This window comes from Monodon monoceros, unplaced genomic scaffold (genome assembly GCF_005190385.1).
Source record: "Monodon monoceros isolate NGI ecotype Baffin Bay Population unplaced genomic scaffold, NGI_Narwhal_1 Super_Scaffold_12, whole genome shotgun sequence".
In the NCBI taxonomy this organism is placed as follows: domain Eukaryota; kingdom Metazoa; phylum Chordata; class Mammalia; order Artiodactyla; family Monodontidae; genus Monodon; species Monodon monoceros.
In genome coordinates this window covers 168,696,028-168,721,167 of record NW_021703768.1, presented here as the reverse complement: position 1 = coordinate 168,721,167, position 25,140 = coordinate 168,696,028, and the positions used below count along the sequence as shown (strand labels likewise).

Below are 25,140 nucleotides of genomic sequence, written 5' to 3'. Positions count from 1 at the left end.
AGCCATGGATGGGCAACATCAGCACCGCCAGGGAGCTTGCTGGGGATGCAGAATCTCAGGCTCCACCCTGGACATGCTACATCTGAATCTTCAGCCTTATCCTAAAGTTGACAGGCACCACAAGGTCAGCTCCAGGCGAATTCCCAGGGAGCAGCAAGGCAGGAAGGATGTCCATTTTGTCTACGACTGTATGTCTTGGGTCCAGGTAGGGGTGCCCGGCACAAAACAGGAGCTCAAATACTAGCTATGTGAATTAAGGAGTTTAGGCTGAAGTCCAGAGTTATTAAACTAAAGCGAATTTAAAACCAAGTGACCTGCCAAAGCTCCAGTCCGATGGCACCAATGTTCTCAAATTCTGAGAGGTCATATTCCGTCAAATAATTGGTGTTTTTCATCTTCTGATGGAGCCAAACATCTTTGTCTATGCCCTCTGGTTTCAGGCCATCCTGCAACAACAAACTGTATGTGGTCGACCCTGGGGACACGGGTGGGGAAGGGGACGGAGGGAAGAAGATGCCACGCACTTGGTATGGAGGCTTCTGCAGCATCGGCGCCTGCCAGTCCCCATCCAGTTCGCTGTTCCAGTCACTCGGCTTGCTGGCCCTGGCATCCAGAAAGTGCTTCTCCCAGTCCTTAAAATATGTGTAGGGGGAAAAAATTTAGATTCTCAGATTTGAGAAAGGAAATTCTTAACTCCCAAGAGGCAGGGGCAGACCTGTGACCCTGGTTGCACTTTTCCCTGTGTCCTCCTCCATTTGATGGTCAAAGGGCTAAGTGCTGGGGTTCCCTCCCTCACCGGGGGCTTCAGGACCACGCACTGCCTGCTTTTTCTCCCTAACCGCACCTATGATGACAGCACTCTTCCCATGCTGTTGAGAGGAACGGTGCTGTGGAAAACTCGAAACAGTGGCCAAAGTTAAAATGATGGGGCAAAAAGTGATGTTGGGAAGACGGGCCATATTTACTGCTGATTAGGTTAAGTCTGTACTTCTACATCATGGTCATATATGGACTGTTCCAGAGAGAGGCTGGACAACTAAGGAATGTCCCAAGATTTACCTGAGGACTGCTGGGTAGCAGGAGAAAAGCAGTTGTATTATTCAGCCCTTATATATATACTCACACTATACACATATATATATAACACAGGGGACTTCCCTGGCGGTCCAGTGGTAAAGAATCCGCCTTACAATGCAGGGGACGCGGGTTCAATCCCTGGTCAGGGAACTAAGATCCCACATGCCACGGGGCAACTAAGTCCGTGTGCCACAACTACTGAGCTCACGTGCCTCAACTGGAGCCCATGTGCTGCAACCTAGAGAGCCCACGTGCTCTGGAACCTGTGCCCCACAGCTAGAGAGAAGCCCGCACACCACAACGAAGAGCCTGCACGCCACAACTAAGACCCGATGCAGCCAAAACAGTAATAATAAATAAAATAAATAAATAAATAATAAATCTTAATAAAACACAGATATACATATACACATACATATATACACACATACACATATATACATATTTCTACACATGCATATATACACATGTCTATGTGAAGGTGACTTAATAGGTGTTGAATACATTTTTTTCGTTTTTTTAAATGGAGCTTTCTTTCTTTTTCTTCCTCCCTCCCTCGCTCTCTCTCTCTCTCCTTCTTTCTTTCTTTCTTTCCCCACCACACGGCTTGCGGCTTGCAGGATTTTAGTTCCCCGACCAGGGATCCAACCCATGCCACCTGCAATGGAAGCAGTGGAGTCCTAACCATTGGACCGCCAAGGAAGTCCCAAATAAATATTTGTTGAATAAATGAATGGATGAGAAAAATTTGCTCTGGATTAATAATAATTCAGATAAACACATCAAAGCATAAAAATGGTGTACAATGATGTTTTCTCTTTCAGAATAACTGAGAAATAGTAAAAGTGTTGCACTGAGACTGTGGCTTTTCCACGTTACTCTAGAACTTCTCAACGATGGCACATGGGAGTTAATCATCTCTCCTACTGCTCTCTGCCCCAACCCCAACTGGCAACAGGTGAGCCAGTCTTGTGTTGGGATCCAGGAAATGATTACAACTCAGTCAGTAGCCGACTCTTTATAATGAGGGTTATCAAATGGTAACACCATAAAGAACCACACTGTTTAGGAGATCACACAGAACTGAACATATGGACAGAACACGGCCAGTTTGGGAACGAGCTTTCTGAAAGGATGATTTGGCTCCTCTGGGGACCTGCCTCGTGTACACCCGGCACCAAGACACACCTGCACTGCTAGGATGGCATCCTTGTAGCCCAGAGGCAGCCAGGATTTCAGTCCTAAGACCCGTATCTCCTGAGCTTGGGAGCCTCAGCGTCAGTTTCTTTGCCATTCTGTACCTTGTTTAAAGTAAATGCTCTTTCCAGGTGAAAAACTACTTTTTTTACTTTGGTTTGAAGGTAAGAAAGGGAGAGTAAAACTTCCCGCCTTTTTTCTTTTTCTTGAGAAATGATGGGGAAGCCTTATATGATTGGGATTTTACTCTAATCTGAAGACATTCTCATTGATTGGACACATGGATTCCAAATTCATGGAAGTTTACTTTTGATCATCTATGAAAGAAAAGGGTTGCCAAATAATTTAAGTCTAAACAAGATGCCATTTTAATTTCATAATTACATTCCATCTATGATGAAGTATTTGACTATTAGACAGCAATGCCACTAGTATTTTAAGTTGCCAGAAATTAATTGTAAACATCAGTTACAGTACTCTCAGTTATGGCAAAGACAATTGTCTTAAGATAAATAGCTTACATTTTTGCATAATGTTTGGTGTATAGAGAAAAATGTTACAACAATGACTAACGTAAATGGAAAAAAAAAAGTAGCTTAATAGCAGGTTGAGTTCCCCAAAAGATTTCTCAACGTCCTAAGTCTCAGAATCTGGGAATGTGACCTTATTAGGAAAAAAGGGTCTTTGCAGATGTAATTAAGGTAAGGATCTCTAGACAGGTCATTCTATAATTCTGGATTATCCAGGTAGGCCCTAAATCCAATGACAAATGTCCTTAAAAGAGAAAGAAGAGACACAAAAAGAATAGAAGGCTATGTGGAAAAGGAGGCAGAGATCGGAGTGATGTGTCTACCAGCCAAGGAACGCTTGGTCACCAAAAGCTGGAAGAAGCGAAGGATTCTCCCCTAGACCCTTCAGATGGAGTGTGCGGCCCTGCTGATTTCTGACTTCTGGCTTCAAGAAGAACTGAAAGAATACATCTCTGTTGTTTCAAGCCCCCAGTTTGTGGTCCTTTTTATGGCAGCCCTAGGAAACTAATATATACCTGTTACGATAATTGATTCTTGGTTGGCAGTCACAAGTATGATGATCAAAAATACTTATGCTCAAATGCAGAATGACAAGAAAATCTTTTTTATAAAGGTTGCTGATACATTTTCCTTTTTTAAAAAAAACATTGGTTACAAAAACAAACCCTACTTGCTTTCATCTCAGATATTTTAACTCTTTCACAATACCTCAAAGTGTGCAGCCTGTGTGGCTGGTCTCAGCATATATGCTCTGAGGAGGGCACTTTGATTGTTGTAATGCTGTCATCATGATTCCCAGCCATGCAGCAGTTGTACGGTACTTGGGTACTTACGAACTACACTTGTACACTTTCTAGCAGTTCTGCGGGAAAAATCCACACCTGGGATTTGCCCTCTGTAGCCTGGTCCCAGTCCTTAGACTCTGCTGAAGCCTTCTCCATTTTCTTCAGTGATGTGAGCTGCCAGTCATACTCTATGCTGCCGGATTCAATCGACTGACCATCAATTTTCACTTCGTAAGTGAGGTCTGGTCTTAAAATCAGAGTGTAGAGGTGTGTGAAGCCATCAACCTGAATGTTTTGGGGCAGAAAAGGAAAAGAATGAGACCCTTAACGTTTCAAGGCAGGTCTAGATATGCAGCATAAATCGTCATGGGTCAAAGCCTTGTTGTAAACAGAAAGCAGAGACGTTCTAGAAATAGGGGTTGACTTGACAATGAAAGGGTGTCCTACAGAAGACTCACCCCTTTGTAGAATACTTCCTCACTACTGGCAGCCTTCTCTTGAGTGGCTGATTCCCTTTTGTGCAAAGACAATGGCTTTCACCTATAATCCCCCAGGCAGTTATGATGGGGTGATTGGTGTAAAGCGAGGGACCAGTGCGTTGTTGGACTTAAGAAAAGTTATATGCAAAACAACTTCTGGCTCTGCATTCTGAAAGACACCAAATGAAGCCCACTCTATTTCTCAACACAAGGGAGAATTTTTAACTCTCTGTGTTGTCCAACAATTTAAGCTTGGGGAGGGCAGGCCTGGTGCGCCTTTTGGTCATGGTTAAAGCCCCAGGCTGGACACAAGGAAAGCATTTAACATTCAATAAAGGAGGGCTGGGGACTTCCCTGGTGGTCCAGTGGTTAAGACTCCACGCTTCCACTGCAGGGGGCACGGGTTGGATCCCTGGTTGGGGAACTAAGATCCTGCATGCCACACAGTGTGGCCAAAAATAAATAAATAAAATAAAAAATAAAGGAGGGCTGGAAGGTGGATGGGAGGGTGTCTGGGGAGGCTGGGGGTGACCAGGACGTATCTGACTGTCAGCAGCAGAGGGGACCCCTGCACCATACCCCAACAGCAGCAGCATCACTGGGGGAACATGGGCAATGCCCATTCCCAGGTCAGCCCCGAACTGCTGCATCAGAGCCTCGTGGACCCTCTGGCCACTTTCATAGGCCCTCCAGTGTCTCTGACACTGCTCAAGTTTGGGAACCACTGCCCCAGTATAAAGGCTCTGTTAGGAGGAGTCTCTCCCTGCTAAGAACCCAATCAAAACATCTTTTCAGTACCCCTCTGCTCTGCCACACCGCAGACAATGACTCTGTCCCGGGACCAGTATTACAACCTACTCTGTGTCCCCCTCAACGCTTGTAGCCCGCCGTGACAGCTGAGTGCACAATTCTCCAAACGCTTTCCCCCTGCTCTCTGCCTGCCTTTGTCTCTACTTGTCTTTTTTAATTTAGACTTTGGGCTTGCTGGCCCCATGGCTGGCACCCTCTGGGATTTGTCCACCGGCCCAGAGCCTCCTGAGGGGTAACATCGACACCCACACATATGCAAACAGCTCCAAGCCAACATCTTTAATCCCAACCATCAGCCGAGTTTCAGACCCAAAGTTTCCAACAATTTATTCGACACCTCTACCTTGATGGCTGCCTGGATTTCACAACCAACTGTTCTAAACATGACCCCTGAGTCTGCCCTGACCCCTTTCTTGGCCTTTATTTCCCCTCCTATTTAACAGCAACGCCACTGACAGTCATCATCCATACCCTCAGCACCCAGAATCCAAACATCATCAAGACGTGTAGACCCTACACCTGAATCATCTGTCAAAACGCCCCCGTGTTCTGCATCCCGCTGAAGCCTTGACCTAACAATCTCACTCATCTCCCTGTCTGTTGATCGCCACTCCTTCCTCCCTAGAACATCCGAGGTCTTTTTTTTTTTTTTTTTTTTTGGCTGTGTCAGGTCTTAGTTGCAGAGTGCGGGCTCTTCCTTGCCGCGGGCAGGCTTCTTTCTAGTTGTGGCATGCTGGTTTTCACTTCGCTAGTTGTGGCACTCAGGCTCCAGGGTGCGTGGGCTCTGTAGTTGTGGTGCGCGGGTTCTAGAGTGCATGGGCTCTGTAGTTTGCAGCACGCAGGCTCTCTAGTTGAGGCTTGTGAGCTCAGTAGTTGTGGCGTGCGGGCTTAGTTGCCCCCGCAGCATGTGGGATCTTAGTTCCCTGACCAGGGATCGAACCTGTGTCCCCTGCATTGGAAGGTGGATTCTCTACCACTGGACCACCAGGGAAGTACCTTTTTTTTTTTTTTTTTTGGTAGGTCCTTTTTCTTTCCATCCTCTTTTGTTCTCTTCTCTTGTGGTTTGATGACCATCTTCAGTGTTGTGCTTGGGTTGCTTTTTCTTTTTTGTGTGTGTATCTATTGTAGTTTGGGGGTTTGCTGTTCCCATGAGGTTTTGATATAGCAGACTATACATGTACAAGGTTGTTTTAAGTTTCTAGTCTCTTTCCTGCCTAGAGGAGTTCCTTTAGCATTTGTTGCAAAGCTGGTCTGGTGATGCTGAATTCTCTTAGCTTTTGCTTGTCTGTAAAGCTTTTGATTTCTCCGTCAAATCTGAATGAGAGCCTTGCTGGGTAGAGTGTTCCTGGTTGTAGGTTCTTCCCTTTCATCACTTTAAATATATCGTGCCACTCCCTTCTGGCTTGCAGAGTTTCTGCTGAGAAATCAGCTGTTAACCTTATGGGAGTTCCCTGGTATGTTATTTGTCATTTTTCCCTTGTTGCTTTTAATCATTTTTCTCTGTCTTTAATTTTTGTCAATTTGATTACTATGTGTCTCAGTGTGTTTCTCCTTGGGTTTATCCTGCCTGGGACACTCCGCACTTCCTGGACTTGGGTGGCTATTTACTTTCCCAGGTTAGGGCAGTTTTCAACTATAATCTCTTCAAATATTTTCTCGGGTCCTTTCTCTCTCTCTCCTCCTTCTGGGACCCCTATAATGTGAATGTTGGTGCATTTAACATTGTTCCAGAAGTCTCTTAGGCTGTCTTCATTTCTTTTCATTCTTTTTTCTTTATTCTGTTCTGCAGCAGTGATTTCCACCACTCTGTCTTCCAGGTCACTTATCCATTCTTCTCCCTCAGTTATTCTGCTGTCAATTCCTTCTGGTGTATTTTTCATTTCATTTATTGTATTGTTCATCTTTGTTTGTTCTTTAATTCTTCTAGTTCTGTGTTAAACATTTCTTGCATCTTCTCGATCCTTGCCTCCATTCTTTTTCAAAGGTCCTGGATCATCTTCACTATCATTATTCTGAATTCTTTTTCTGGAATTTAGTTGTTTTTCTGGGGTTTTATCTTGTTCCTTCATCTGGGACATAATCCTCTGCATTTTCATTTCATCTATCTTTCTGTGATTGTGGTTTTCCTTCGGCAGGCTGCAGGATTGTAGTTCTTCTTGTGTCTGCTGTCTGCCCTCTGGTGGTTGAGGCTATCTAAGAGGCTCGTGCAAGCTTCCTGATGGGAGGGACTGGGGATGGGTAGAGCCAGGTGTTGCTCTGGTGGGCAGAGCTCAGTAAAACTTTAATCCACTTGTCTGCTGATGGGTGGGGCTGTGTTCCCTCGCTGTTGGTTGTTTGGCCTGAGTAGGCTCTTTGGTGGGGCTAATGGAGGACCCCGGGAGGGCTCACGCCAATGAGTACTTCCCATAACTTCTGCTGCCAGAAGTTATGGCAGAAGCTGCCAGAAGTTATGCTGACAACTTCTCCTTGTCCCTGCAGTGAGCCACAGCCGCCCACCCCCTCCTCTGCAGAAGACCAATCAACATTAGCAGGTAGGTCTGGTTCAGTCTCCTATGGGGTCACTGCTCCTTCCCCCGGGTCCTGGTGCACACAAGACTTTGTGTGTGCCCTCTAAGAGTGGAGTCTCTGTTTCCCCCAGTCTTGTTGAAGTCCTGCAATCAAATCCCACTAGCTTTCAAAGTCCGATTCTCTGAGGATTCCTCCTCCTGTTGCCAGACCCCCAGGTTGGGAAGTCTAACATGGGGCTCAGAACCTTCACTCCAGTGGTGAACTTCTGTGGTATAATAATTGTTCTCCAGTTTGTGAGTTGCCCACCCAGCAGTTAGGGGATTTGATTTTATTGTGATTGCCGCCCTCCTACGGTCTCATTGTGGCTTCTCCTTTGTCTTTGGATGTGGTGTATCTTTTTTGGTGAGTTCCAGTGTCTTCCTGTCGATGATTGTTCGGCAGTTAGTGGTGATGCCAGTGTTCTCGCAAGACGGAGTGAGCGCACATCCGTCTACTCCGCTATCTTGAACCAATCTCCTGAGGTATTTTTTTTAACAATGCAGGCCAGACCTCCTCCTTGAAAATCCTTGAGGGCTGACCACTGCGTTTCTTTTACAGCATTGCAGAGTGAATCGGAGCCCCAAGAAGATAACCTTGCTCCTCACCGAGGAGTCCGTGATGCTGACTAGCTGCTATGATCCAAGGCTCCAAGGCTCCTTCAGCAGACTTGTCTCTTATTTTTCTAACAGGCTGCAGAAATACCAATACCTGTCTGAGGGAGTTGTGGGCCTGCCAGCGCCACTCAGGGCCCCGCAGGCTTGCTGCCCGCAGGTGACCGAGCTCTGGCCTCCCAGGCACAGTCCAGGACAGACCTCACAGCCTCCATCTGGTAGTGTCATCCCCTTTCTTTCCTGCATGCCTGAGCTGCAACTGAACAAATGCTCAGGAATCATATCATGAAGACTGGTCCTCTGGTCCAACACTAAGGTGGAGGAGGAAGACCTGGATTTTGAGCTCCCCTCCACGCTCAAGGGAGGGGTGTCAGGCCTCTGAGTACATGGGGGACCTGCTGATCCTTTAGAACCATCAAGTCAGCAGGCAGGACCCGGCGAGAAACCATGCTGCCAACAGAGACTCACTGGGGCTTTGTGAGGGTGCCGAGCGCCCCCTGCTCAGGTCGAGACTGAATAAAGGACAGTTACGGATGCTTCCACTCCTTGCTGTCAATGATCTTGAAATACACTGGCCTCCTGCCCAGATTCACAGAGGCTATGGGTGCTGGGGATGCCTCAGGAGACAGGTCCCTGCTTCCTGGTGCTTACCTTCAAAGTGTGGGGGGATGAGCTTTAGGGAGTGTACTTCCCCTTCACAGGCCCACACACCAGGGACTTAATGCAAGCTGCCTCTTTGGAGAAGCCCCGGGTAGGGCCACTGAGTTATAAACAGGCCCCAAGACCTAAAATGTCATTTCCACAGGATCCCCTGGGTAAAAATGTAAAGCATGTATGCATTCATTTTAGAAATATTCCCATTTTAAATTGTTTTGGTATTTTGAAGATTAATTTCACCAGAATCTTTTTTCACCCTGAATATTTCATTCCTTAATGATGATGGGTATAGCTGAAATGTGAGCATCCTGTTGTAACCCTTATGGGGCATTTTATAAATCAATGTCATGGCTCACGGTGAGAAGTGTACCCTCCCAGTGGGTAAAAACTTTGGAAACCAAACCAATCAAAGGCCTGCTAAACTGGAAAGCAGGGACAGGACAGACAAGGCCCATCCATAGTTCACTTAAATATTTTAAGGTCAAAACTATTTTCTATAAACTTACGTTATTATCTGGCAAGAGTTAACATGATCACTGATTTGAATATGAAAGAATTTACCTTACACCTGATTGATTTCTTGTTTGAGTGATACTGATTCTTGAAATGTAAAATAACATGAACTTTCTTGACATCAAATCCACAAATATCGGGTCCTACAAAAAAAATATTAACTGTTCTCAATTTCCTTCTGTCATGCATCACCACAGGATATCCCCAACCATTCTCCTGAAATAATATACAAGGCACAGGAAGCTTACATGTCTGGGAATAATCAGATGTTCTTGTGGAGATATTTAAATGGATGGTGACACTCAGTTCAGGTCACGGTCAGTGCAGCCACTTTGGATTGAAGTGTAAGCCAGAATGTGAGGAAGAGAAGGAAGGTCTAACAACACTCTAGTAAGCGTCCTCCCATGTGCTGTCTGAGCCTCAGGCCCTCACTCTGAAGCTCTGACCAAGGCTCCTGTACCCATAGGAGGGCTTCAGAGCTGGACTGACTGGCTCTGATCGCAGTTCTCCTTCGCTGTTGAGATATATTTGCAACTAACATATTCACCTCCCATGCCTCAGTGTCCTGGTCTGCAAAATAGGGGTGTTAATCTTGACTTCACAAAGCTATTTTGCCAATTCAAGGGCCTAATGTATGTAAAGCTTTTAGTATGGCAATGCTCAATATTTGTTGTTATTATTGTTATGCTCGAAGACAACACACATACGTATATATAAATATATATTCTTAAAGGTAACACCACATCTTAAGCAAAAAAGAGGTTACAATCAGTACGTAAGTTCCAATGAACTGTGAAATTTATAAAGAGTTCTATTCAAAGTTAATGATTTTTGCTTTTGACAAAATTCAACACCCATTTATAATAAAAACCTTACAGAAAGTAGGCATAGAGGGAACTTCCCTCAACATAATAAAGGCCATATATGACAAACCCACAGCCAACATCGTTCTCAATGGAGAAAAACTGAAACCATTTCCTCTAAGATCAGGAACATGACAAGGTTGTCCACCCTCACCACTATTATTCAACATAGTTTTGGAAGTGTTAGCCACAGCAAACAGAAGAGAAGAAGTAAAGCTGTCACTGTTTGCAGATGACATGATACTTTACATAGAGAATCCTAAAGAGGCTACCAGAAAACTACTAGAGCTAATCAATGAATTTGGTAAAGTAGCAGGATACATAATTAATGCACAGAAATCTCTTTCATTCCTATACACTAATGATGAAAAATTTGAAAGAGAAATTAAGGAAACATTGCAACAGAAAGAATAAAATACCTAGGAATAAACCTACCTAAGGAGACAAAAGACCTGTATGCAGAAATCTATAAGACACTGATGAAAGAAGTTAAAGATGATACAAACAGATGGAGAGATATACCACGTTCTTGGATTGGAAGAATCAACATTGTGAAAATGATCCAAAGCAATCTACAGATTCAGTGCAATCCCTATCAAACTACCAATGGCATCTTCCACAGAACTAGAACAAAAAATTTCACAATTTGTATGAAAACACAAAAGACACCGAATAGCCAAAGCAATATTGAGAAAGAAAAATGGAGCTGGAGGAATCAGGCTCCTGGACTTCAGACAATACTACAAAACTACAGTCATCAAGACAGTATGGTACTGGCACAAAAACAGAAATATAGATCAATGGAACAGGATAGAAAGCCCAGCCCAGAGATAAACTCACGCACATATGTTCACCTTATTTTCGATAAAGGAGGCAAGAATATACTATGGAGAAAAGACAGCCTCTTCAATAAGTGGTGCTGGGAAAACTGAACAGCTACATGTAAAAGAATGAAATTAGAACACTTCCTAACACCATATACGAAAATAAACTCAAAATGGAGGTTTAAACTCAAAAAAAAAAATAAACTCAAAAAGGAGGGCTTCCCTGGTGGTGCAGTGGTTGAGAATCTGCCTGCTGATGCAGGGGACACAGGTTCGAGCCCTGGTCCGGGAAGATCCCACGTGCCGCGGAGCAACTAGGCCCGTGAGCCACAACTACTGAGCCTGCGCGTCTGGAGCCTGCGCTCCGCAACAAGAGAGGACGCGATAGTGAGAGGCCCGCGCACCGCGATGAAGAGTGGCCCCCACTTGCTGCAACTAGAGAAAGCCCTCGCACAGAAATGAAGACCCAACACAGCCATAAATAATAAATAAATAAATTTTTTTAAAAAATGGATTAAAGGGGGCTTCCCTGGGGGCGCAGTGGTTGAGAGTCCGCCTGCCGATGCAGGGGACATGGGTTTGTGCCCCGGTTCAGGAAGATCCGACGTGCTGCGGAGCGGCTGGGCCCGTGAGCCATGGCTGCTGAGCCTGTGCGTCCGGAGCCTGTGCTCCACAACAGGAGAGGCCACAACAGTGAGAGGCCCGCGTACCGAAAAAAAAAAAAAAAGGATTGAAGCCCGAAATGTAAGGCCAGACACTATAAAACTCTTAGAGGAAAACATAGGCACAACACTCTATGACATAAATCACAGCAAGATCCTTTTTGACCTACCTCCTAGAGAAATGGAAATAAAAACAAAAATAAACAAACAGGACCTAATAAAACTTAAAAGCTTTTGCACAGCAAAGGAAACCATAAACAAGATGAAAAGACAACCCTCAGAATGGGAGAAAATATTTGCAAATGAAGCAACTGACAACGGATTAATCTCCAAATTTTACAAACAGCTCATGCAGCTCAATATCAGAAAAACAAACAACCCAATCCAAAAATGGGCAGAAGACCTAAATAGACACTTCTCCAGAGAAGATATACAGATGGCCAAGAAACACATGAAAGAGTGCTCAACATCACTAATCATTAGAGAAATGCAAAGCAAAACTACAATGAGTTATTACCTCACACCAGTCAGAATGGCCATCATCAAAAAATCTACAAACAATAAATGCTGGAGAGGGTGTGGAGAAAAGGGAACCCTTTTGCACTGTCGGTGGGAATGTAAATTGATACAGGCACTATGGAGAACAGTATGGAGGTTCCTTAAAAAACTAAAAATAGGGCTTCCCTGGTGGGGCAATGGTTGGGAGTCCGCCTACCGATGCAGGGGACACGGGTTCGTGCCCCGGTCCGGGAAGATCCCACATGCCGCGGAGTGGCTGGGCCCGTGAGCCATGGCTGCTGAGCCTGCGCGTCTGGAGCCTGTGCTCCGCAACGGGAGAGGCCACAACAGTGAGAGGCCCGCGTACCGCAAAAAAATACAAAAAACCAAAACAAAAAAACCCTAAAATTAGAGCTACCATACAACACAGCAATCGCACTACTGGGCATATACCCTGAGAAAACCATAATTCAAAAAGAGTCGTGTACCACAATGTTCACTGCAGCTCTATTTACTATAGCCAGGATATAAAAGCAACCTAAGTGTCCATCGACAGGTGAATGGATAAAGGAGATGTGGCACATATATACAATGGAATATTACTCAGCCATAAAAAGAAACAAAATTGAGTTATTTGTAGTGAGGTGGATGGACCTAGAGTCTGTCATACAGAGTGAAGTAAGTCAGAAAGAGAAAAACAAATAGTGTATGCTAACACACATATATGGAATCTGAGAAAAAAAAAAAAGGTTCTGAAGAACCTAGAGGCAGGACAGGAATAAAGTCGCAGACGTAGAAAATGGACTTGAGAACACGGGGAGGAGGAAGGCTAAGCTGGGAAGAAGTGAGAGAGTGGCACGGACATATATACACCACCAAATGTAAAATACATAGCTAGTGGGAAGCAGCTGCATAGCACAGGGAGATCAGCTCCGTGCCTTGTGACCTCCTAGAGGGGTGGGATAGGGAGGGTGGGAGGGAGATGCAAGAGGGAGGAGATATGGGGATATATGTATATGTATAGTTGATTTACTTTGTTATAAAGCAGTAAGTAACACACCATTGTAAAGCAATTATACCCCAACAAAGATGTTAAAAAAAAAAGTTAACGATTTTTAAATTGCCATGTAAGTTTCAGTCACTAAGGAAATGGAATGCTGTAGGACACCGTATTCCCGGCTCAGAGACAAAGAAGTTCTGAATATTCTAAGCAAGGTTTACAGGAGGGATCTGGAAAATCTGTGAAACCTTCCGAGACTGTTTGGAATTACCCTGCTGTGGCTTCATTGACTTTAAGCCATAGGAATGTACTGAAGTATCTGCGTGTCTTTCTGTCTCAGACAGAATGCCACCACATCCACTGACCCAGGCCTGCACCCACCCCTGTGAACAAACCCTGTGTAAACACAAGCAGATGACTGTGACTTCTTCTAGAACTTGCAGTGATGAACCTCCAGATTAAATAAGAGAGATCTAGGCTGCCCATAATTACTTAAAGAATATTATGAATTTGCCAGAGTAGATGCGACATTTTACTTGGAAATACCATCTACGGAACCGACAAAGAACACCACATCTATTTCCTGGTTGAGTTCCCGGAGGATGCGTGGTTTATGTAATTTCCTTTTTTGTCACTGCTGGAAAACATTCCAGTTCAATTTTTTAAAACAAAAGCTATGTAAACTATTTGTATGAAAGTCTATTATCTCAGGATTGAAACATGAAATTTATTTTTCCTTCGAAATTGGTCAGAATTTTCCTCTCTATTCCTAAGCACCTACACACTTTTACTATTAAATTCAGCTTCAGAATGTGCCCAGATCTGACCAGAAAAATCTGGACATTTTCCATTAACAGCAATCATAAAATAGTTATGCAGTAATGGAGTTTTGTGAAGAATGGGGTAGGCAGATGGGCTCTGAAATTGGGCTGACCTGACTTTGGGCAAGTATTTTAATCTTTCTGACCCTCAGTTTCCTTATTTGCAAAATGGGGGCTGTGTTACCCATTTCCTAGGGTTTTACACATAATCTAAGATTGCATGGGTAAGGCCCCTGGCAAGGGCCCAATAAAACATATTTCTCTTTTCCTCTTCAACACTAGCAAGCTGCTCTCAAACCAAAGGAAAGAGCTGAGAAATCACAGGAAGTGTTCTAATAGTGACACAATGGGTTTGGGTAAAATGTAACTGATTTTGAGTTAAAAGCAAAATAATGCGGAAAACTTATATATATATATATATATATATATATTTTTTTTTTTACTCCAACATATGCTGCTTTGCAATTTAAATGTAGCAGACATGCTGTGTATATTTTAAAGTAGTATTTTGGTGGATATTTGTGGTTATCTTGTTTACTAAATCTAACTAAATCAAATATTTGTGAAATCATCTCTAATTCAATAGGTATTACTTTTTTGCCAGATATCTCTGCCATCCTGTTTTAAGAGAATAATAACCATAACCAAAACATTTAAATTTATTTTTAAATCTAAATAAAGACATTTTCCATTCCAGATTTTAAATTCAAGAGTAAATGTGAGGGTCTTCCCTGGTGGTGCAGTGGTTAGGAGTCCTCCTGCCAGTGCAGGGGACACAGGTTTGAGCCCTGGTCCGGGAGGATCCCACATGCCGCGGAGCAACTAAGCCTGTGTGCCACAACTACTGAGCCTGTCCTCTAGAGCCCAAGCTACAACTACTGAACCCACATGCGGTGACTACTGAAGCCCACGGGCCTAGAGCCTGTGCTCTGTAACAAGAAAAGCCACCGCAATGAGAAGCCCACGTACCATAATGAAGAGTAGCCCCCCCTCGCTGCAACTAGAGAAAGCCCGCACACAGCAATGAAGACCCAATACAGCCATAAATAAATAAATAAATATTAAAAAAAAGAGTAAATGTGAGGCGTGGTAGGTAGAGAGAACTCTGGGCAGGGAGTCGGGGAGTGCACAATCTGTGGAAGCTTTGGATCAATCTAATGCTGTGTCCTTGGAGAAGTTGCCTCACTCTCCAAAATGACAGAGCAGAATTAGATCTAAATCTAATAAGTAATCTAATATGTAATAAAATAATATTCTTTTTACTTCTACAATAACATCAAGACCAGCTGTATATAAATATAAGGACAGCATAACTAGGTGTCTGAAGCCTGATCCTGATCACGAAAAAATTTAAAATAAGCATGGGAAAACGTCCCATGAGAGAAAATAATTTTAAAGAATAAGTCCCCAAATCTGGATTATGGATGGATATTTTAAAAATACATTTTCATCCTTAAAGCTTTTTCTTTTCCACCTTTTTTTTTATTGTGGCAAAATACGTACAACACAAAATTTACCATCTTAGCCATTTTTAGTGTACAGTTCAGTGGTATTAAACACATTCACATTGTTAGGCAACCATCACCACCATCAATCCCCATAACGCTTTTCATTTTGTAAAACTGAAACTCTATACCCATTAAGCAATAACTCTCCATCTTTCCTTCTCCCCAGTCCCTGGCAACCACCATTCTACTTTCTACCTCTATGAGTTTGACTACTCTAAGTATCTTCCACCAAAGGGGAAATCACAGGCTCGGAGGGGCAGGTACTTAGAGAATCCATCTTCCTGAGTCACCTCTGAGCAAACCCTACTTTCAAGTCCCTGGATATCCTGTCTCACTTCAGCTTTAGTGTGAACAGGATGTGTACGACATGGGGACACTGAAATGGGAGGGCAGGACAGTGCCACCAAAATAGTGCCCCAGCACGGCTCACCGAATGACCCGCCAACACCAAGGCTGTCCTGGGGAGTTGGCTGCTGCCTGAACGTGGTTCTGGCAAAGAAAGAGGCGAGATGGGCTTTTAGGCTGTGACAGCATTAAAAATCATCAGCCATGGAGTTCCTTTGTCATGCAATTCCCAAACCCTTTTAATTTATTGAGGCAAAATTCACATCACATAAAATCAACCATTTTATTTATTTATTTTCTTTCTTTTTTTGGTTACAGCGCACAGCTTGCGGAATCTTAGTTCCTCAACCAGGGATGGAACCTGGACCCTTGGTAGTAAAAGCGCAGTCCTAACCACTGGACTACCAAGGAATTACCTCTTAAAAAAAAAATATATATATATATATAGTTTAATTTTTATTTTATATTGGAGTATATTTGATTTACAATGTTGTGTTAGTTTCAGGTGTACAGCAAAGTGATTCAGTTATACATATATCTACTCTTTTTCAGATTATTTTCCCATATAGGTTATTACAGAGTATTGAGTAGCGTTCCCTGTGCTATACAGTACGTCCTTGTTGATTATCTAAAAACCAACCATTTTATTTATTTATTTATATTTATTTATTTTTGGCTGTGTTGGGTCTTCATTGCAGTGCCCTGGCTTTCTCTAGTTGTGGCGAGTAAGGGCTACTCTTTGTTGTGTCGCACGGGCTTCTCATTGCGGTGGCTTCTCTTGTTGCAGAACACAGGCTCTAGGCGCGCAGGCTTCAGTAGTTGTGGCACATGGGCTCAGTAATTGTGGCTCACAGGCTCTAGAGCACAGGCTCAGTAGTTGTGGTGCATGGGCTTAGTTGCTCTGTGGCATGTAGGATCTTCCCGGATCAGGGATCAAATCCGTGTCCCCTGCATTGGCAGGCGGATTCCCAACCACTGTGCCACCAGGGAAGTCCCAGTTATTGAAATTTTGATAGGGATTGGACTGAATTGCTTTGGAACTTGTAGATTGCTTTGGGTAGTATTGACATTTTAACAATATTAAGTCTTCCAATCCACAAACATAGGATGTATTCCCATTTATTTATGTCTTAATTTCTTCCAGCAATAGTGTATAGTTTTCATTAGACAAGTCTCTCACTTCCTTGGTTAAGATGATTACTAAGTATTTTACTCCTTTGGATGTCATTGTAAATGACATTGTTTTTGTAATTTCCTTTTCAGGTTATTCATTGTGTATAGGAATGCAACTGTTTTTGGTTTTGTTTTTTAACATGTTGACTTTGTATCCTGTTACTTTGCTGAATTCATTCATTAGTTCTAATAGGGTCTTTCTGTGCAAGCTTTAGGGTTTCTACATATCATATCATCTGCAAAAAGATACTTCTACTTCTTCTGTTCCAATCTCTTTTCTTTTTCTTGCCTAATTGCTCTGGCTAAAACTTCCAGTACTATGTTGAATAGAAGTGGGAAAACAGGCATCCTTGCCTTGTTCAGATCTTAGAGGAAACACTTTTGAGTTTTTCTGAGTATGTTCACTGTGGGGTTTTCATATATGCCTTTTATTATATTGAATTAGTTTCCTTTTATTCCTAGTTTGTTGAGTGTTTTTTTTATCATGAAAATGTGTTGAATTTTGTCAAATGCTTTTTCTGCATCAAATGTGATGATCATTTTTCCCCCTTCATTCTGTTCATGTGGCATATTACATTGATTTTCATATGTCAAACCATACTTGCGTCCTAGGAATAAATGCCACTTGGTCATGTTGTATAATTCTTTTAGTATGCTGCTGAATTCTGTTTAGTAGTATATTGTTGAGGATTTGCATCAGTGTTATCTTGTAGTGTCTTTGGTTTTGGTATTAGGGTAATGTTGGCATCATAGTATGAGTTAAGAAGTGTTCCCTCCTCTTCAATTTTTTGGAAAAGTTTGAGAAGGATTGGTGTTCTTTCAATGTTTGGTAGAATTCACCAGCGAAACCATCAGATTCAGAGCCAGCCAGCCTTCCTTCCTTCCTTCCTTCCTTTTCTCTTCCAGTTTTATTGAAATATTATTGCCATACAGAACTGTATAAGCTTAATATACACAACATAATGATTTGACTTACATATACCATGAAATGATGACCACAATAAATTTAGTGAACATCCATCATCTCATATAGGTACAGAATTTTAAAAAAAGTATTTTTTCCTTGTGGTGAGAACTCTTAGGATTTACTCTATCAACAACTTTCATATATAACATACAGCAGTGTTAAGAATATTAATCATATTGTACATTACAACCCTAGTATTTGTCTTATAACTGAAAGTTTGTACCTTTTGACCACCTTCATCCCATTCCCCCTCCTCCATGCCCACCTCTGGTAACCACAAATCTGATCTCCTTTTCTATGAGTTTGCTTGTGAAGTATAATTGTCCTAGAACATTATGTTAGTTCCTGGTGCAGAAAATAGTGATTCAATATTTTTATACATTACAAAATTGTCACCATGGTAAGTCTAATTACTTTGTTACCATACAAAGAAGCTACATTATTATATATGACTATATAATATATGACTATATTCCCCATGCTGTACATTTCATCCCTGTGGCTCACTTATTGTGCAACTGGAAATTTGTACCTCTTAATCTTCATCACCTACTTTACTCATCCTTTCACCCTCCTCCCCTCTGGCAACCACCTGTTGTCTACATTTATGACTCTCTATTTTGTTATATTTGTTCATTTGCTTTGTTTTTTAGATTCCACATATAAGTGAAATCATATAGTATTTGTCTTTCTCTGTCTGACTTATTTCACTTAGCATAAAACTCTCTAAGTCCGTGTTGTCACAAATAGAAATATTTCATTCCTTTTTATGACTAATATTCCATTGTATATATACATCTTCTTTATCCACTCATTTATTGATGGGCACTTATATTCCTTCCATATCTTGGCTAATGGAAATAATGCTGCAATGAACATAGGGGAGCATATATCTTTTCAAATTAGTGTTTTTGTGTTCTTTGGAAAAATACCCAGTGTGGAATTGTGGGATCGTATGTCAGGTCTATTTTTAATTTTTTTTAATGAACCTCCATCCATTTTCTATAGTGGCTGCACCAATTTAAATTCCCACCAAAAGAGCACAAGAGTTCCCTTTTCTCCACACCCTCACTAACACTTGTTATTTGTTGTCTTTTTGATAATAGCCATTCTGACAGGTGTGAGGTGATATCTCATTGTGGTTTTGATTTGCATTTCTCTGATGATTAGTGATGTTGAACATCTTTCATGTATCTTTTGGCCATCTGTATGTCTTCTTTGGAAAAATGTCAATTCAGGTCCTCTGCCCATTTTTTAATTGGGCTTTTTTTTTTTTTGATGTTGAGTTCTATGAATTCTTTGTTTATTTTGGATATTAACTCTTTATCGAATCTATCATTTGCAAATCTCCTCTCCCATTCAGTAGGCTGCCTTTTCATTTTGTTTGTGGTTTCCTTCACTGTGCAAAGGCTTTTGAGTTTGATGTAGTCCCATTTATTTATTTCTGCTTTTGTTTCCCTTGCCTGAGGAGACAGATGCAAAAAAAATATTGCTTAAGCTGAAGTCAAAGAGCATAATGCCTGTTTTCTTCTAGGAGTTTTATGGTTTCAGGTTGTAATTTAAGTCTTTAATCCATTTTATTTTTGTATATAGTGAGAGAGTAGCCCAGTTTTCCCAAAACTATTTATTGAAGAGGCTGTCTTTTTCCCATTGTAAGCTTTTGCCTTTTTTTGTTGTGGATTAATTGACATATATAAGCATGGGTTCGTTTCTGGAATCTTTATTCTGTTTCACTGATCTATGTGTTTGTTTCTGTGCCAGTACCATACTGTTTTGATTACTATAAGCTTTGTAGTATAGTTTGAAATCAGGGAGTGTGGTATCTCCATCTTCGTTACTCTTTCTCAAAATTGTTCTGCCTACTTGGGGTCTTTTGTGTTTCCATACAGATTTTAGAATTATTTGTTCTCGTTTGTGAAAAATGCCATTGGTATTTTGATAGGGATTGCATTGAATCTGTATATTGCCTTGGGGAAGATGGATATTTTAACAATATTAATTCTTCCAATCCATGAGGTATACCTTTCAATTTGTTTGTGTCATCTTCAATTTCTTTCTTCAGTGCCTTATAGTTTTCTGAGCACAGGACTTTTACCTCCTTAGTTAGATTTATTCCTAGGTATTTTATTCTTTTTGATGCAACTGTAAATGGGTTTGTTTTCCTAATTTTTCTGATAGTTTGTTGTTGGTGTATGGAAAGAAAAGATTTCTGTATATTAATTTTATATCTTGCAGTTTTACTGAATTTATTAGTTCTAGTAGTATTTTGGCAGTGTCTTTAGTATTGTCTATGTATAGTATCATGTCATCTGCACACAGTGACAGTTGTACCTCTTCCTTTCTAATTTGGATTCCTTTTATTTCTTTTTCTTCTCTGGTTGCTGTAGCCAGGACTTCCAATACTATGTTGAATAAAAGTGGCAAGAGTGGACATACTTATCTCATTCCTGATCTTAGAGGAAATGCTTTCAGCTTTTCACCACTGAATATAATGTTGGCTGTAGGTTTGTCATATATGGCTTTTATTATGTTGAGGTATATTCCCTATATACTCACTTTGTTGCGACAAGGCTTCTCTTTGTTGGGATAATTTTGTTTACTGCTTCAATTTCCTTATGACTTATAGGTCTATTCAGATTTCCTATTTCTTTGTGATTGAGTCTTGGTAGGTTTTGTGTTTCTAGGAATTTGTCCCTTTCATCTAGGTTACCCAACTTTTTGGTGTACAAATATCCATAGTGCTCTCTTATAATCCCTTGTATTTCTGTAGACAAGGTAGTAACATCCCCACTTTCATTTCTGTTTTTAGTAATCTGAGTCTTCTCTCTTCTTCCCTTAGTCCATCTAGCTAGTTACTGACGTCACAAAGTTACATCTTTATATGCTGTGTCCCCTAAAACATAAACTAATAATTCTTTAAAATGCATCAGTCTCTTAAATTATGTAGAAAACTAGATTTGTAGTTACAAACCAAAGTTACAGTAATATTAGCTTTTACACAAATAATTGTTTTTCCTTAAATGTATTAGTCTCTTAAATCATGTAGAAAACAAAAAGTGTAGTTATAAACCATTGTTAAATAATACTAGCTTTTATAATTATATTTACCTTTATTGAGATTTTTATTTCCCCATATAGGTTCGAGTTACTGTCTAGTGAGTGTCCTTTCATTTCACCTTGCAGGACTCCCTTGAGCATTTCTTGCAAGGCAGTTCTAGTGGTTACAAACTTCCTCAGCTTTTCTGTCTTAATTTTTCCACATATTTGAAGGACAGTTCTGCCAAATATGAGTTTTCGTTGAGAGTTTTTTTTTTTCTTTTCGCTTTGAATCCACTATCTTCTGGCCTCCAAAGTTTCTGATGAGAAATCTGCTGATAAGCTTATTGCAAATGCCTTGTATGTGATGATTTGCTTCCCTCTTGCTGCTTTCAACATTCTTTGTCTTTGCTTTTTGCAAGTTTGATTACACTGTGTCTTGGTGTGGACCTCTTTGAGTTCATCTTACCTGGACTTCATAGAGCTTCTTGGATATTTACATTCATGTATTTCATCAAATGTGGAAGTTTTCAGCCTTTGTTTTTTCAAATATTCTCTCCCTCTGCTTTTTCTCTCTCTTCTCCTTCTGTGCCTCCCACAATGTGTACACGTTGGTCTGTTTGATGGTGTCCCACAGGTCCCTTAGCCTCTGTTTGCTCTCCTTCAATCTTGTTTCTTTCTGCTCCTCAGCCTTGATAATTTCCATTATCCTATCTTCAAGATCTCTGATTCTTTCTTCTGCTTGCTCAAATCTGCCTCTGACTCTTCTAGTGAACTCTTCATGTCAGTTTACTTTTCAGCTCCAGAATTTGATTTTGGTTTCTTGTTAAGTATTCTATCTCCTTACTGATATTTCCATTTTACTCTCATTTGTCTTGACTTTCACTACATCTTCATTTAGTTCTTTAGCATCATTCAGACAGTTACTTAAGTCTAACAGATCTGCCATTAGGTCTTTTTTTCAGGGACAGTTTATGTTGATTTATTATTCGCATTTGAATGGGCCACACTTTCCTGTTTCTTTGTATACCTTGTGATTGTTTGTTAAACACTGGACATATGAGTCTAATAATGAATGTTAAGCCTGGAAATCGGATTCTCCTCCTTCCGCAGGGTTTGCTGTGTTGTTGTTGGTTTTTTGACTGATTGTTGAAGGCTGGCTCTGTACCAAGGGTCAGCCTGGGATGTAAACTTAAGGTTTTCTCAGGTCTTTTCTGAGTGTTTTCCTGTGTATGTGTGGTCACTTTCTAATTTCCCCTGCATATGTAGTTGTTTTTTAATGTCCTAGTCTTTAATGTCTAGCTTCCTAAAGGGGAAAAGGTGAAAAATGAAGGGTGGGAGGGAAGGGTTCTGGCCCTTTAAGTCTCCTGGAAATCATTTCAGCTGGAGGGGGAAAGGCTTATAACAATGGGGGTGTGTTTAACAACAATGGCTGCCCATCTCTTTTTCTGCACCTCTGCAATAAGAAGGGGCAATCAGCCATTGGAGTTCAGATCCTTGATATTTGGAGGACAGGGCCCTTTTTGCCTACCCTGGCTCCCGTAAAAGCTGCTCCAGGAACCTGGTGCACAGCTGTCTGTTTGCCATATGGCTGGAGGTGGGAATGGGTAGGTACTACTGTGCTAAGAACTGAAATTCACCCAAATTGACCTCCCCAGTTTTCTACTGGAAGTTGCAATACTTCAACAGACTCCATAGTTCCCTAACTGTTACATCAGACAGATTCTGCCAGTGCAAGAATGTTGTCTTGTCTAGGTGGGGAGACAGATTCCTGGTGCTTCCTATTCCCCCATCTTCCCAGAATCCTCTTCATTCTTAAACATTTTTGAATCCACACATTTCAGTTATGTCTAGTTCCTGCAGCCCAATGTGGTCCCTTCCCAATTCCAGCACAGATGTTAATCAATTACTCCTAGTGTCAGGAGACATTTAATGTATTCCAGGGGTCAACGATCTCCTTTTTCTGTAAGGAGCCAGACAGTAAATATTTTTGGTTTTGTGAGCTATATACTCTCTGTCATGACCATTCAACTCTGCCACTACTGCTTGAAAGCAGTCATAGACAAGATGTAAATGAACTGAGTGAGGCTGCATTCCAATAAGACTTCATTTGTGGACACTGAAATTTGAGTTTCATATTATTTTCATGGGTTAAAAGTATTGTCCTTCTTTTGATTTTTTTAATCATCCAAAAATGTTAAGAAGCAAAGTTCCCTGGTTGCCTAGTGGTTAGGATTCTGGGCTTTCACTGCTGTGGCCCGGATTCAATCCCTGGTCAGGGAACTGAGATCCTGCAAGCCATGCAGTGCAGCCAAAAAATTTAAAAACCCATTCTCAGTTCATGGGCCATAACAAACACAGGCTGTGGGCCGATTTGGCCCATGGCCAAGGTTTACTAACTCCTGAGGCATTCAAAATACTTGGGGCTACATTAATGTTGAATAAATAACTTTCTCCCAAGAACAACAGAATGGTACAGTCGCCTTTTTTTAATACTAATTAGGTTTAACAGTACTAGAAACCTTTAGTTAGATAAACTCAACACAACTATAGCAAAGTCAGTCTAAGGATCCTACAGGTGGAAGGGTTTTCAAAATCACAAGAAATGGTTGTCCATACTATCTAAACTCACCGAACATAATATAGTACTGGGATTTTCCATTCAGGTTCTTCTGATCCACGTCTGCAGGGAAGAGCTTAATGTAGCCCCCTCCACAGTCCATCTTCTGCTCATGTTTCACGGTGTACTGAATGATCAGAGTCTTCCCTTTATTGCTAAATGGTTTGAACCGTGCAGAGATGGCGTAGAATCGGCTATTTTGAGTGGTCTGCAGACCTTTAAATAAAAAGTACTCATGAAGGATTAGGAATGACACTGCTCGGCAATGCAGGGAATTACATGGTTGTCCTCCCCCACCCCTGATAATAAATCTTCCAACCATTTATGTTGATCCTGCACCTATAGCACATTTGTACAATGATATACAATGGGCATATCACTAACAGGCTCTCTGCTGCCACAGAACTTCTAGTTCACATACTCACGTACATGTTTTTGTACTTCATATACCACTGTTAGGTCTTAAGTTATAAAAACACTTCAGCTCTAACTGACAAATATGCAATCTAATTATAGATAAAAGATTAATTTTGCTTCCCTTCATTTTCCAAGGGGTGGGAATGTACAAGGAAGCTTTGTAACAACTGGATTAAACAATGGAACATTCTACTTCTTTTCCTTAATTCTCATCTTAAAACAGCTATTTAAGAGACACAATGGCTGATGGAGGACAGATTGCTGATCTGGGGGGAAAAAAAGTGCTTCACTGCACTGGATGAGCTGGTCCTTGGGTGTCATCTGTGTGGTGGCTCTTTTTATGAAGATACCATCCTTTTGTCATCTGAATCTTCTTGTACTTTATAAGTTTAGCTGTTCACTTCAAGACCAAAAACCCCTTTTCAGCAGCCAAAAGGCTCTGTACCAATTCCTTATCTTATACTGGAGTATAAAACAAACCTGACAACAAGGACCTACTGTACAGCACAGGGAACTCTACTCAATATTTTGTAATAACCTATAAGAGAAAAGAATCTGAAATATATATATAACTGTACTGTACACCTAAGACTAACATATTATAAATCAAGTATACTTAAATTAAAAAAAAAAAAGACAAACCTGAAAACAGAGCCAGTCTTCTTATAACCTACCCTTCCTTGTAACATACTCCAGCCTCCATAACTGCCTATGCTGAGAGCCATCATTAATGAACCTGGCATTTTGTTTCAGTATGTCTAAGACTGAACTCACGGTTGACTCCTCACTCCCAAACCTATCTCTCTCTCTCTCCTACATTCTTCCCCCACTCTTCCCTTTCTCAGGTGATCTGTAGCCCCTTCCCCTACCATCCAGGCAATTCCTAAGGCCATCTGACTCACCACCTCCCTCTGAGTCTCACCACACTCCTCAGCCAACACCATCACCTCTCACCCATCTCTGTCTGGTTAAATTCTATTGATCTTTCCATCCATGGCTTCTATGTTATGGTCCTGGGAGACCACAATGAAAGGGGTCAAATTAACCAGTATCCTCAGTGCCTTGCCTGTGTCTGCTCTCAGTAGACAAGTGCTGGGATGAATGAAATGCACAGAGTCTCAGGATTCCAGGTTGGAGGAAGGAAAAACATTGTGGGAAAAAAACAAATGACAACCCCGCTCCCTGTACAAGCTTCACAGA

At 41.5% G+C, this 25,140-nt stretch overlaps 1 protein-coding gene across 4 annotated transcripts in view; it reads right to left on the bottom strand.

The window, feature by feature from the left end:
* CALR3 (calreticulin 3) overlaps positions 1 to 25,140 on the bottom strand; it is a 31,548-nt gene that overhangs the window by 4,974 nt on the left and 1,434 nt on the right. For all 4 annotated transcript variants that reach the window (XM_029219081.1, XM_029219080.1, XM_029219084.1 and 1 more), the window contains 5 exons: positions 23,536 to 23,739; positions 9,255 to 9,349; positions 3,686 to 3,874; positions 525 to 632; positions 315 to 446 (listed from right to left, as the gene is read on the bottom strand). In XM_029219081.1, the coding sequence (XP_029074914.1) occupies positions 315 to 446; positions 525 to 632; positions 3,686 to 3,874; positions 9,255 to 9,349; positions 23,536 to 23,739 (728 nt within the window). The remainder of the gene's footprint in view (positions 1 to 314; positions 447 to 524; positions 633 to 3,685; positions 3,875 to 9,254; positions 9,350 to 23,535; positions 23,740 to 25,140) is intronic.